Source organism: Brassica napus, chromosome C3, assembly GCF_020379485.1.
Source record: "Brassica napus cultivar Da-Ae chromosome C3, Da-Ae, whole genome shotgun sequence".
NCBI classification, from domain to species: domain Eukaryota; kingdom Viridiplantae; phylum Streptophyta; class Magnoliopsida; order Brassicales; family Brassicaceae; genus Brassica; species Brassica napus.
Genome location: NC_063446.1, coordinates 62,247,359 through 62,258,944, shown reverse-complemented (window position 1 = coordinate 62,258,944; position 11,586 = coordinate 62,247,359). Strand labels below are relative to the sequence as shown.

The following is an 11,586-nucleotide window of genomic DNA, read 5'->3' as shown; positions in this document are numbered from 1 at the left end:
TATCAAAATTCATCCAAACAGTACAAACCGATCTACATCGATCTTGTCCAAAGTTGTCCCATCTATCTTTTCCAAACATTCCTAGATTAACTTTCAAAGAGCCATTATTTCGACGGCACGTATTATAGACTAAATCTCCCACATAAATAGTTGGAAGTAATCTTAAGTAATATATAAAATAGAGAGGTCAATCCATTTATCACCAATTAGTTTTAGGTTGGAAGCCTATCTAGTTTAATACGAAAGTCATGGTGCGGAAAGACTTAAAAGGACGTGAGCATACTGATACGTACACACTACTATATTGATCAAGAACAACGATTACAATCTCTCCCAGATACATCACCACAAGATGCATAAATTTTTTGTTACAATCTATCATCTATTTATACTTATGACACTCTCTCTCTCTCTCTTTACAAGTCTAACCGAAATCTTTCTTTTCTTCTGCAGGTGCCAGGTCACTCTTCTTATTCTTCTGCTGTTGCCAGGTCAGCACCTCATCACCTATCACATACACACACTCAACATATCTAAGATTTGTAGCCTCACAAGTTTTGATTTATGTAGAAAGAAGCTTTTGAATACATTTTTAACTTAAAGATTACATACCACCAAACACCACGATTATTAAAACAAATAATAATATAAAAAATTACATTTGAAGAGCACAAATATACATATGTTTCACAAACATTTAAAGAGGATGGTGTTGAACATATGACGGAACTTTTACATGAACCACTTGTGTATGTGTGGAGATAATTTAAGTGCAATCACCAACCCACAAAACACACCAGGTCCATAGGCTATCGCAGCTGAAATCCAACTAATCACTTGCTCTTTTGGCTTGGACAAATCTTCGGACTCTTGTGGTGTAGGATTAGGGACATGCGTCTTTCCACATATATCTTCGAGACCGTAGAGGTTGGAGTTGTACATGAATGCTGAACAGTTTTGTCTTTGAAACTGCGTGCTTCGCGGTATTGGACCTTCGAGATTGTTATGGGAGAAGTTCATAATTGACAAAAAAAATAGACTGCCAAGCTCACTAGGAATCTGACCTGACAGCTGATTTCGAGACAAGTCTAGTTCCTCGAGATTTGTCAGATTTGCCAATGATTGAGGTATATTGCCTGTGAATGTGTTACCAGACAAGTTGAGAAGACGCAGTTCTTTCAAAAATCCAATGGAACTCGGTATCTTTCCACCAAATTCGTTTTCTGAAAAGTCAATAGCCTTGAAGACTTTTCGGATCCGCTGAAACTTTGTATCAACTCCTTTGTTCACCATTTCCATCGAACTACGGTAAAAACCTCCATACGCAGGATATCCCATGTAGACGGTGTAACTTTGATGTTCTTCCCTTAACGTGGTCATCCCATGCCATTTGGAAAAATAGAAAGGCGGCAAAGTTCCGTTGAAGTGGTTATGTGATATATCAATGACTTTTAAACTTTGAAACCCAATGGACACATGTGGATGATACAAAGGCCCGTAGAATTCATTTGATCGGAGGATTAAGACATTTAATGACGGCAGAGAACTCAACCAAGATGGAAACTTGTCTTTGATCTTGTTGCTTCTTACATTTAAAAACTTCAAAGAAATGCAGTTGATCAATGATTCCGGAAGTTTTCCCTCCAACTTGTTGCCGCTAACGTCAACTAACTCTAAGTTGGTAGCGTTGACAAATAAATCTTGAAGAAGAATTCCAGTGAGATTGTTGTTCTGTAGATTTAGCGCTCTGAGAGGAACAATCGTGTTCCTTAAACATTGATGGATGGAACCGTTGAAGATATTGTTAGACAAATCCAAGAACATTGACGGTCTAAGCTTGCATATCCAATGAGGTAATGGTCCTTGGAAAGAATTTGAACTCAGATCCAACGTTTGGATATGTGTTACATCTGAAACTTCTAATGACTTTCCAAAACGGCTGAAAGAGTTGTGAGAAAGCATCAACTCCAACACACCCCCTAACCAACCTGGAATTTCACCTTCCAACTTATTGTTAGAAAGATCAAGATACTGGAGTTTGACTAAATTTGATCTGGGGATTGGTCCAGTGAAATTGTTTTGGCTAATATCAAAAGTAACAAGGTTGACCAAGTTTGATATAGATATGGGAATTGTTCCTGTGAAATTGTTGTCACTAAGAAATAAAGTCTCAAGATTGGGAAATTTTGATATGGATTTGGGAATAGGACCTTCGAATTTGTTTTGACTAAGGAATAGACTCTGAAGCTTAGATGACGAAGATATATTCCTAAACTCTATAGGTCCCTCAAACTGGTTTTCTCTTAAATTAACCCATGTTAACGAAGGAATCATGAACAAAGGTGTAGGAAAAGGACCGAAAAATGAGTTACCTCCCACATCAATATGCTCTAACTTGTCGAATCGACTCATATCAGATGGAAATATGGATTTAAACAGATTATTGCTAATGGCTAAAATCGACAAACTAGTGGCTAGATTTAGTAGTACAAGAGGCAATTCACCTGTGAATTGGTTGTTTGAGATATCTAAGTGGGTCAGCTTTGTAAAGTTGGCAAATGGAACATGAATATTTCCAGTGAACTTGTTATTGTTAAGGTTTAAATATTTTAGTTGGGTTAGGTTTCCAACTGAAGCTGGAACTTCCCCTACTAAATAATTACCCAAAAGGTCAAGATGTTCGAGATGAGAAAGGTTTCCTAATGAAGAAGGAATCTCTCCATGGAGATGGCAATCTCTAAGACTTAGGTTACGAAGATGCTGAAGTTTGAAAAGACCACTATTAAGTTTTAAAAAGTTGTTGAGAGGGATGTATTGGAGATCAAGTGAAATCACTTTGCCAGATTTAGTATCGCATGTGACACCTTCCCAAAGACAACAATCACTATTCGTCTTCCATGAACTTAAAGATGAGTTTGAGTTGAATTCATTTACCAGAAACTCGTGTTTGAACTCAAGAAGAGCATCCATCTGGTCATGATGACAATGTTGGAGCACAGGAGAAGCAAACGTGTGCAGAAGGAGGAAACCCAAAAAGAAGAAATACAAAGTAACAATATCAAAAAGACAATAAAATTGGTTTGGAATCATCATAACCCCAATTTTCTTTTGTGTTGGTATGAAAGTGTTTGTTTTTATATGATTATGGCTCTCTTTATTAAGGAAAACAAAAACTCAAATTGTCTTGACTTTGCCAAGTCTTCCAATCAATCAGTTGGGCCATTTGCCTCAAAATTGTCCACATACTTATGTTGATTGACTCAAGTCGTCGGACAGGCTATATTTTGCCAAGTCTTCTAATCAATGATTCGGGCCACTTGTTTTCAAATTTCTACATACTTCATTGATTTGGACCCATGACTCACGGCTAGCTTCGTACGTTGACGGTCAAGTTGATTAATCGCTAAGATAGAAGTGTAGAATCTGTAACAATATTTGTTCAATTGATAATTATTCAGAAACATAATAATCTCTCTTCTTTGCGCTGTTTGTTTCTTCTTCTTCGACGGATTTGACGATTGGATGGAGCTTGACTATAAAATTGACGAAAAAGCTTTACAAAAAGCATGCGCCACGGTCACGGTTAAAAATACATTAACATTTGAGACTACTGATTATTTTTTAGAATCTAGCATATAGGAAGTGAGTTGAGTTTATAAACTTCTATAAATATTGTATAAATTATTTTAGATATTTATAAATGATTTAAAAGAGTTAATTTAACTTTTACCACAAATTTAAGATTAATTGCTTGAAATATAATAAGTTGGCTACAACCTTTCAATAATACATTCATTCAAAAAATACTTTAATATTTATATTTTTTTAGTGTTTATTATTGATGGTTTAGTATTTAAGAGGTAGGGTTGAGTTTATAAACTTTTATAAATATTTTATAAATTAGTAGTAGACATTTATAAATTATGGTTGCAAGCTGCTGAAGTTTCGGTCTCTGGCAAAAGGCTTCCTTTTGATGGATGTTAAGGATGGCAGCACAGCAAGGTTCTGGATTGATCTGTGGTTTTCTAAAGGAAGACTTATTGAGATTGCTGGTGAACTTGGTACACAAAAGCTGGGCATCAGTAGAGATATGAGGATTTGTAATGTCCTTAGAGAGGGTCAATGGAGATTTCACCGATGTCGTGACAGACATATCCAAATCTTGGTTACAGAGATACGTACGTTTCAGTTAACGTTAACGGATGGAAGGGATGAAGTATTATGGAAGCGTGGTGATAATGATTATGGTACTAAGTTTATTTCATCTGAAATTTGGAATCAAATCAGGGTGCATAAGGAGACTGTACTATGGAGTAAAATTGTTTGGTTCCCTCAAGGTGTTCCTCGCTTTGCTTTCATCACTTGGCTTGCAGTCAAGGATAGGTTCGCCACAGGTCATCGTTCTCAACGGTGGGGTCAACCGCAACATTGCCTCTATTGTGGTGAACCAGACGAGACTAGAGACCACCTGTTCTTTGCGTGTCCTTATACTTTCACTATTTGGCTGAAGATGGTAGGAATTTGTTTGGGACTGATCCAGATCCAGACTGGGACATTACATTGTCCACAATGCTGTCCAGATCATACGACCGCCTGACTTTCATACTCCTTCGACTGGTCCTGCAAGTCACCATTTACTTCATCTGGCGGGAACGCAATGAGAGGAAGCACAATACCAGCCATAAGACAGTCGAGCAGCTTGCAAAGTTGATTGATAAGACAGTTAGAAATCGCATTTCTTCTACAAAGTACACTCTCAATCCGAGACCGCAAGGTCTAATGGTTGCGGTCTAATGGTCAGGTGGTTTGTAGCTCATGACACTGCAATTTAGAGCTCTAGAATTCTTTTTCAAAGTTAGTTGCATGAACTACTCATAGTTGTACATATATCTTTTTAGTGATGATCAATAAATTTAAAATTTCATAAAAAAAAAAAACTTAAGGTACTTATGTAAATAGTTATCCTTTACAGGAAATTTAAAAAAATGATATCAAATTTGTGGTAAAATTGAAATTATTCTAAATTAAAGTATTTATGAAGATGATTTCATCTAATGGTATATTTGGAAAGTAATAAAAAATTTGTGGAAAATTGAAATTTTCCACAAAAAAAATTATGGCAAAATAATATATAAATAATATTCATTAAACAATGAATAAATAAACAATCGTAACCTAACCTTGATCCTAAGGAGAATTTTTATGTTTACCACATTGTTGGTACCATTATTCATCTTTACCACTACTAAAGATATATTTTCAAAAGAAAAATTGCCAAAAATACCACATTCATAATACCACTTTTCATGTTTACACTAACCACTTTTTCCCTCAATTTTAAAGATGAAAAAAATATTTATAACTCTATGATTAGCTAATCTAGACTTAGAGTTTAGAGTTGAGGGGTGAGATAGGAATTTTGGAATGTAAAATTTAGTATTCTAATAAATATATAAATAAATACTTAAAAAATATTGAAAAATTCAAAAATAGTTTCAAAAATAATTTTCGATTTTCTAAATGAAATTTTTGAAAAAACATCGAAAAACAAAATAGAAAACTTAAAAAGTTCGAATTTGAAAAAGTATAATTGGAAAGCATAAAAAATTATTTTTTTATTTTTTATTTATTTAAATAATTTTTTATTACCTATAGTTAGAACAATGATACAAGATTTTTTTTGCCTCTTAATCAATAAGGTATTTTAAAAATATTTCTTTAGTGGTGGTAAACATGAATATGAGTATCAAAAAAGTAGTAAACATAAAAATTCTTCTTTTGAAAAATACTTTCGTCATTAAGAAACAAAAGACTCTTATATCCTTACTCCTTATATATATAATAAAAAAATATTTTTTAAAAAATAAAAAAAAAAAATTCAAAAAAAAAATTTCAATACTTTTTCAAATTCGAACTTTTTTATCGATTTTGTTTTTGAAATTCGAAAAAAAAAATTGAAACTATTTTTAAAAAATTTTGAAGTATTTATTTTTATATTTAGCAAAATCCTAAAATCTACATTCCAAAAATCCTACTCCACCCCTCAACTCTAAACCATAAGTCTAGATTAGTTAATTTAGGGTTATAAATGTCTCTCTTTAAAACTAAGAGTAAAAGTACTTAGGGTAAACATGAAAAGTTGTACTATGAATGTAGTATTTTTGGCAATTTCTCTAATCCTAATTTACCTCATAAATGATAAGCCATAAACTCTGATACCTAAATCATAAGCTTAAATATTAAATATATATTTATTAAATATATAATTTAATTATTTGTGTAAAGAAAATTAGTTAATTTTATAGTAAATTTAATTAATCATTTAATTATAAATAAGAGTATAATAGTCATTTTATTCTTGGAGAATTTTCATATTTACCACTTTCTTGATATCATTATTCATGTTTACCACCTGTAAAGATACATTTTCAAAAATATATTTTTCATTAAGAGGCAAAAGACTCTTATATCATTGTTCTCTATATACATAATAAATGATTATTTTAATAAATAAAAAATAAAAATATTATTATTTTTTATTTTTTTGAATTATACTTTTCATATTCGAACTTTTTATAAAAACTATTTTTGATTTTTTTCGAATATTCTTTTTTTCAAAATTTCTTTTTGAAAATTGAAAATTATTTTCGAAACTATTTTAAATTGTTTTTATATTTTTAAGTATTTATTTATATATTTATTAGATTCTTAAATTTCACATTTCAGAACTCTACCCCACCTCTCAACTCTAAACCCTAACTTAGATTAGTTAACCCTAGGGTTGTAAATATCTTTAAACGTGATTTTTTGTATTGATGCACGTGTGTGGTATTTTTGGCAATTATTTCCATTTATTCTTTAACAAATATTATCTTAGAAAAGAAAATATTATTTTGTCACAAACAATTATTTTAGTGCTATGAACTGCACTATTTGTTGTCTTAACAAATATTCTGGGTTTAAATATAAAAATTTAGACCATTCTTTGTTTTTAGATGTATCAGGTTTTATCTATTTCTTTTAATTAAACTATAATTTTTATTATAATAAGATAAATCAGATTCATTTTTTCTATTTTATTTATTTAAGTGCTTAATATCTCATGATTTTGGCATTTTATTTTAGTTCATTTGGTCATTTATATTGAATTTAAGTTTGTATATTGCGTTTTAGTATTCATTTGCACACAACATGGAATAAAATGCATATCTGAAAATTTAGAGTCAATTACGGAAAATATATCTATAAATCAGAAAGTTTGAGGGAAGAACTTTCAAATGAAGAGTGATGAGGACATCTAGTCAACATAACCCATATATAGAGCAAATAATCATGAGGCATGGAGTGGAGAGCATGAAGCTCAAATGAGCTAAAGAAACCGAGTAGGACATATGTGCATACAATATCTCCACAACCATAAAGACAATTGACATGAAATCACTTGCCAAAGACAGTTAACTCACCAGTGCATCAATAGGAAGTGGAATATTCCTCATATCTCAGTCCATAAAAGTCCAACCATGAGTTGTCTTCAACCAAAGTCACTTGTCCCCTCAAAGAGAGCCTCTTAGGATTCCATAGAAGGAATAAAATAGCCCAGAACCAGATCCAACAAAAAGATCCATCCAATTTACTAAATGGGTCAAAACGACATTATTTAATTGAAGTCTTTAACTCTTTCAAAAAATTTCGACCCGAACCTATTTATAGAAACCAGGAGAGATACTAGACCATCTAGAAGTCATCCAAGATGTCCTACAATAAACCAGGATCGGGCGGATCGACTCTTGCTTACACTTAACATATTTGGAGCTATTTGCATTCAAACTCCATTAATAACTCTTTCCAAATTCCAACAATCTCTCCAACTGCTAGTTTTTGATTTTTATGCTTTGTTTGGCTTGTTTCCTTATTTTTTCTGAGAAATGAGCCATGGCCTATATAAGCTTTTAGACAGTTCAAAATTCACCTTTCAATCTACAAGTTTTGTACATAAGAATTTTTTTTTTTTTTCAAAGAGTGTCTTTGAATATCTTGCCTTCAGTTTTATTTGAGTCATTTGTCGATACTATTCTATAGATTAGGATTGCTTGTGTTATTCGAGCAAGTCTATTCCACCACCGATTGAGAGAGTTAGTCACACTCACAGATTGAGAGAGTTGATCAAAAGTACTCTTCAATGGAGATTTCTTAACAACTCAAAGCTTGTCTGCCACTAAACCACAATCACATGGTTACACATAATATTTTAAAAGCTCGTAGTAGGTTAAGGGCATATTTTAAAACCACATTATTTAGAAAATGAAATTATTTGTCAAATAAGCTCTTAATTTTAATTTATCAATAGACTCGTGATGATTAGTTTGGGTGAAACACGTAAAACATACTTTTAATATAATAATATGTTTTTATTTTTATAAAAGCTTCTACTTCTGTTATCAAAACAATAACATAGAATAAAATTAATCATTAAAAAGGAAACTGAAAAATATTAATAATGAAAATGATTCATTATTATTTTAGTTTATTAGTGATATATATGTAATTGACCATTATGAAAACTTACGTGTAAATTGTCAAATATTATAGAGGTCATTAGGCATTCAAATTTTGTAATAATATTTTAGTTGGAGTACAATATAATTGAGTGACTAACTTCAAAAATTTATAATACAGTGAGTTATAAAATATAAGTTTCAATAGCACGAGATATTCACACATAAGATGAATCAACTTTTAAATAACACATAACTTAGAATGGACCAGTAGATTAATGTCTGAATGTTTTAACAAAATCCATAATTGTATAAGACCATTTAAAAGTCTTTTTTTTTTACTAACTTGAGGGTATCCCAGACATCAAACCTAAACTAATCTCCAAAAAAAGATACAATCCATCATATAAATCGTTTTCCGGATTTTCAAATTAGCCGAAGTTCATTTTCTGTGTAGCCATAATATGAAGTGTAGTGGAGTGCATTTGAATCCAGATTACTTAGGTTAACCCGGGTTGCTCAGGTTCCAAGATCATTTAAAAGCTATATTCTTCTTTTCTTAGAATACTAATTTTCATGCATATCGTTTAATTGCTTTTTTTATATCATTTAGTTACATGATTCGAGAAACCATGCATTTTGTAAACCGGCCGATTTGCCACTAATCCATTCTTCAAAGTCAGTAACATATAAAGAAATCAAGCATTTTGGAATATATTAAAAACAAGATTATTCTAATCATCCTAGCTAGTATCCCTAGCTAGCAGACTCCAAACCAACATTTATTAAATACTATGGTCTAATGTATAGCTACAAGATTATTCCAAAATATATTCCAAAATAAATGTATATACACATAATACTTTTTTGTCACTAAATATATTAAAAGCTTCAAAGGCTAAGCGATTATAACCGGAGCTAAGCTCAACTGTAAAATGATAACAACCAAAGGTAAGCTCAACGGTAAGTAAGCTCAACGTTAAGACGATAACAACCGAAACTAACCTCGAGGTAAACTGATCAATTAAAAAAGTACAATAAGACATAATATATAAATGTTAAAAGGAGACACTAGCTCAATGATAAGACGATAACAACCGGAGCTAAGCTCAACGGTAAGATGATAACAACCGAGCTACAACCGGAGCTAAGCTCAACGGTAAGATGATAACAACCTAGCTAACCTCTGACACATAATACTAAACTTCATATTTTGTGACAACTTGTATATGTGTACATATCCAAGTAACTTTTAAATGTATGTAATGTAAGAAATATTATTGACCTACACATGCTACCAGTGTACGAGTATACATCATTATGCATGCAATGCAACGTACAGAAAATTTATGTCATTAAAATACCATTCACAATTGGACACTTGAAGAGTTGATAAGAAAAAAACTACTTTTTCGGTATTTTATCCCTTATACATATATGATCTTCAATACCTATTACTATTCGTTAGAAAATACCAATTACTATTCGTATATATATATATAATGACAACATAAATTATCAAGAAATTTCATGGAATCAATCACTATTATTGATATGATATTTTGAGTTTTTGTGGTGTCCTTATTCAGAGGGAATAATTCCAATTTAAAAAGAGCATATGAGAGTTTAAATTAAGAGTGAAAAAAAAAAAAGAATTTCAAAATAGATTTACCTATATCGGAAATTTTTTATGTGATAAATTATCAAGTGGACGACTGACTATGAGTCGAAGAGTTTGCAACATCCTTCCTGGCAACAACCCCATCGTTTTTAATCTTCCTCCTCTTCTTTTTCCTGTACGGAATCCCACGAGCCTTGGCTTGAGATTCTCTCACTTCCCTCAAGTGAACCCGGATTGACCCGTTTGCAAACGGGTTAGTATCCGGTGACCCACCGCCATGTTCCTCATAAGCAGCTCTCAACCGTCCTATCAAAGCATCTAAGCTTCCCCAAGCTTGTTTGAGAGGACATGTGCACGGTCCTGGTGGATCTGGTTGTCCGAAGAAGACACAAGCTTGGTGATGTACTTTGGTCTTACCGAACTGATCTAAGTACCTGAGGAAACTTAGCACGTGTGTGTAATCGAACTGAGACATCATCTGCGGTGGATTCTGCGATTTTAGGTATTGGATGAACGTGTTCCAGTCTCGGCGTTTCTGAGACTCGTAGCGGCTGAGCGGTTGCTGCGCCTGCGGTTGAGAAGGAAGCAGTTGGTTGTGGTTGATGGAGGAAGAAGATGGACGATCCGGTGGATCTTTCGTTGGTGTGTGATGATCCGAAGACATTCTTAGGAGTAACTCTGATTTCTTTTTGGTGTTGTTTTGGTATTATGTTCTGATTTATGAGAAAATTCAAGGTCTAAAAGCGACAATAAAGTGAAGGAAAGCAAGGGAGATACGTACTGAGTGGAACGAGGAGAAAATATATTTAGGTATTTTATAAAAATTGATACATATATAAAGTGACAATAAATTTTGATTATTTCATGCGAATATTAAAGTCCTAGTTTTATTTTATTTGAAAACATGCATGCTAACTCTAACTTATTGAATCAGAATTTATCTATTTTAAAGTAATGAAAAATAAATCCAATCTTCTATACATGCAAATTGCAATTTGCAACTAATGAGAGCTATATTATATATTGAAACATCTTGTGAACTGTATTCAAAAAAAAAAAGAACATCTTGTGAATCTATATATATTTGGAATCATCGTAAAGCAGACAACTGTAATTTTGAGATTTAGACCTACATATATTATATCTAAGATAATGTGAAAGCTTTATTGTTTTCAAACTATGGCCTTTGATTGGTAACCTGTAGGAGGAGCCTAAACATTTATAAATCATTATGACCAACATATCTATGACGATAGAAGAAGAGCTGATTAATTGTTATAAAACTAACCGATTCTATCTTTATTTATGACATAGAGGTTCCTTATATATGAGATTACACCGTCATAGATAAATGGAAAGATTACAAATCATAATCTCTTGGTTATGAGTCATCCACGATCTGGTTCATAACACTCCCCCGTGGATGCTATAACCATTTAGAGCTTGTAATGTGTTTTAATGTTGCCTCAT

General features: G+C 32.2%; 2 protein-coding genes across 2 annotated transcripts; both read right to left on the bottom strand.

Annotated features, from left to right (window-relative positions):
- Positions 1-565: 565 nt before the first annotated feature.
- LOC125583778 (receptor-like protein 30) lies at positions 566-5,046 on the bottom strand. Its single transcript, XM_048751281.1, has one exon. The coding sequence runs from the start codon at positions 3,091-3,093 to the stop codon at positions 733-735; it is 2,361 nt and encodes a 786-aa protein (XP_048607238.1). The 5' UTR covers positions 3,094-5,046; the 3' UTR covers positions 566-732.
- Positions 5,047-7,257: 2,211 nt separating this feature from the next.
- Positions 7,258-10,975, bottom strand: LOC125583777 (protein LIGHT-DEPENDENT SHORT HYPOCOTYLS 9-like). The gene has a single exon (XM_048751280.1). It carries the CDS (start codon positions 10,778-10,780, stop codon positions 10,199-10,201), a length of 582 nt encoding a protein of 193 aa, XP_048607237.1. The 5' UTR covers positions 10,781-10,975; the 3' UTR covers positions 7,258-10,198.
- Positions 10,976-11,586: the final 611 nt, after the last annotated feature.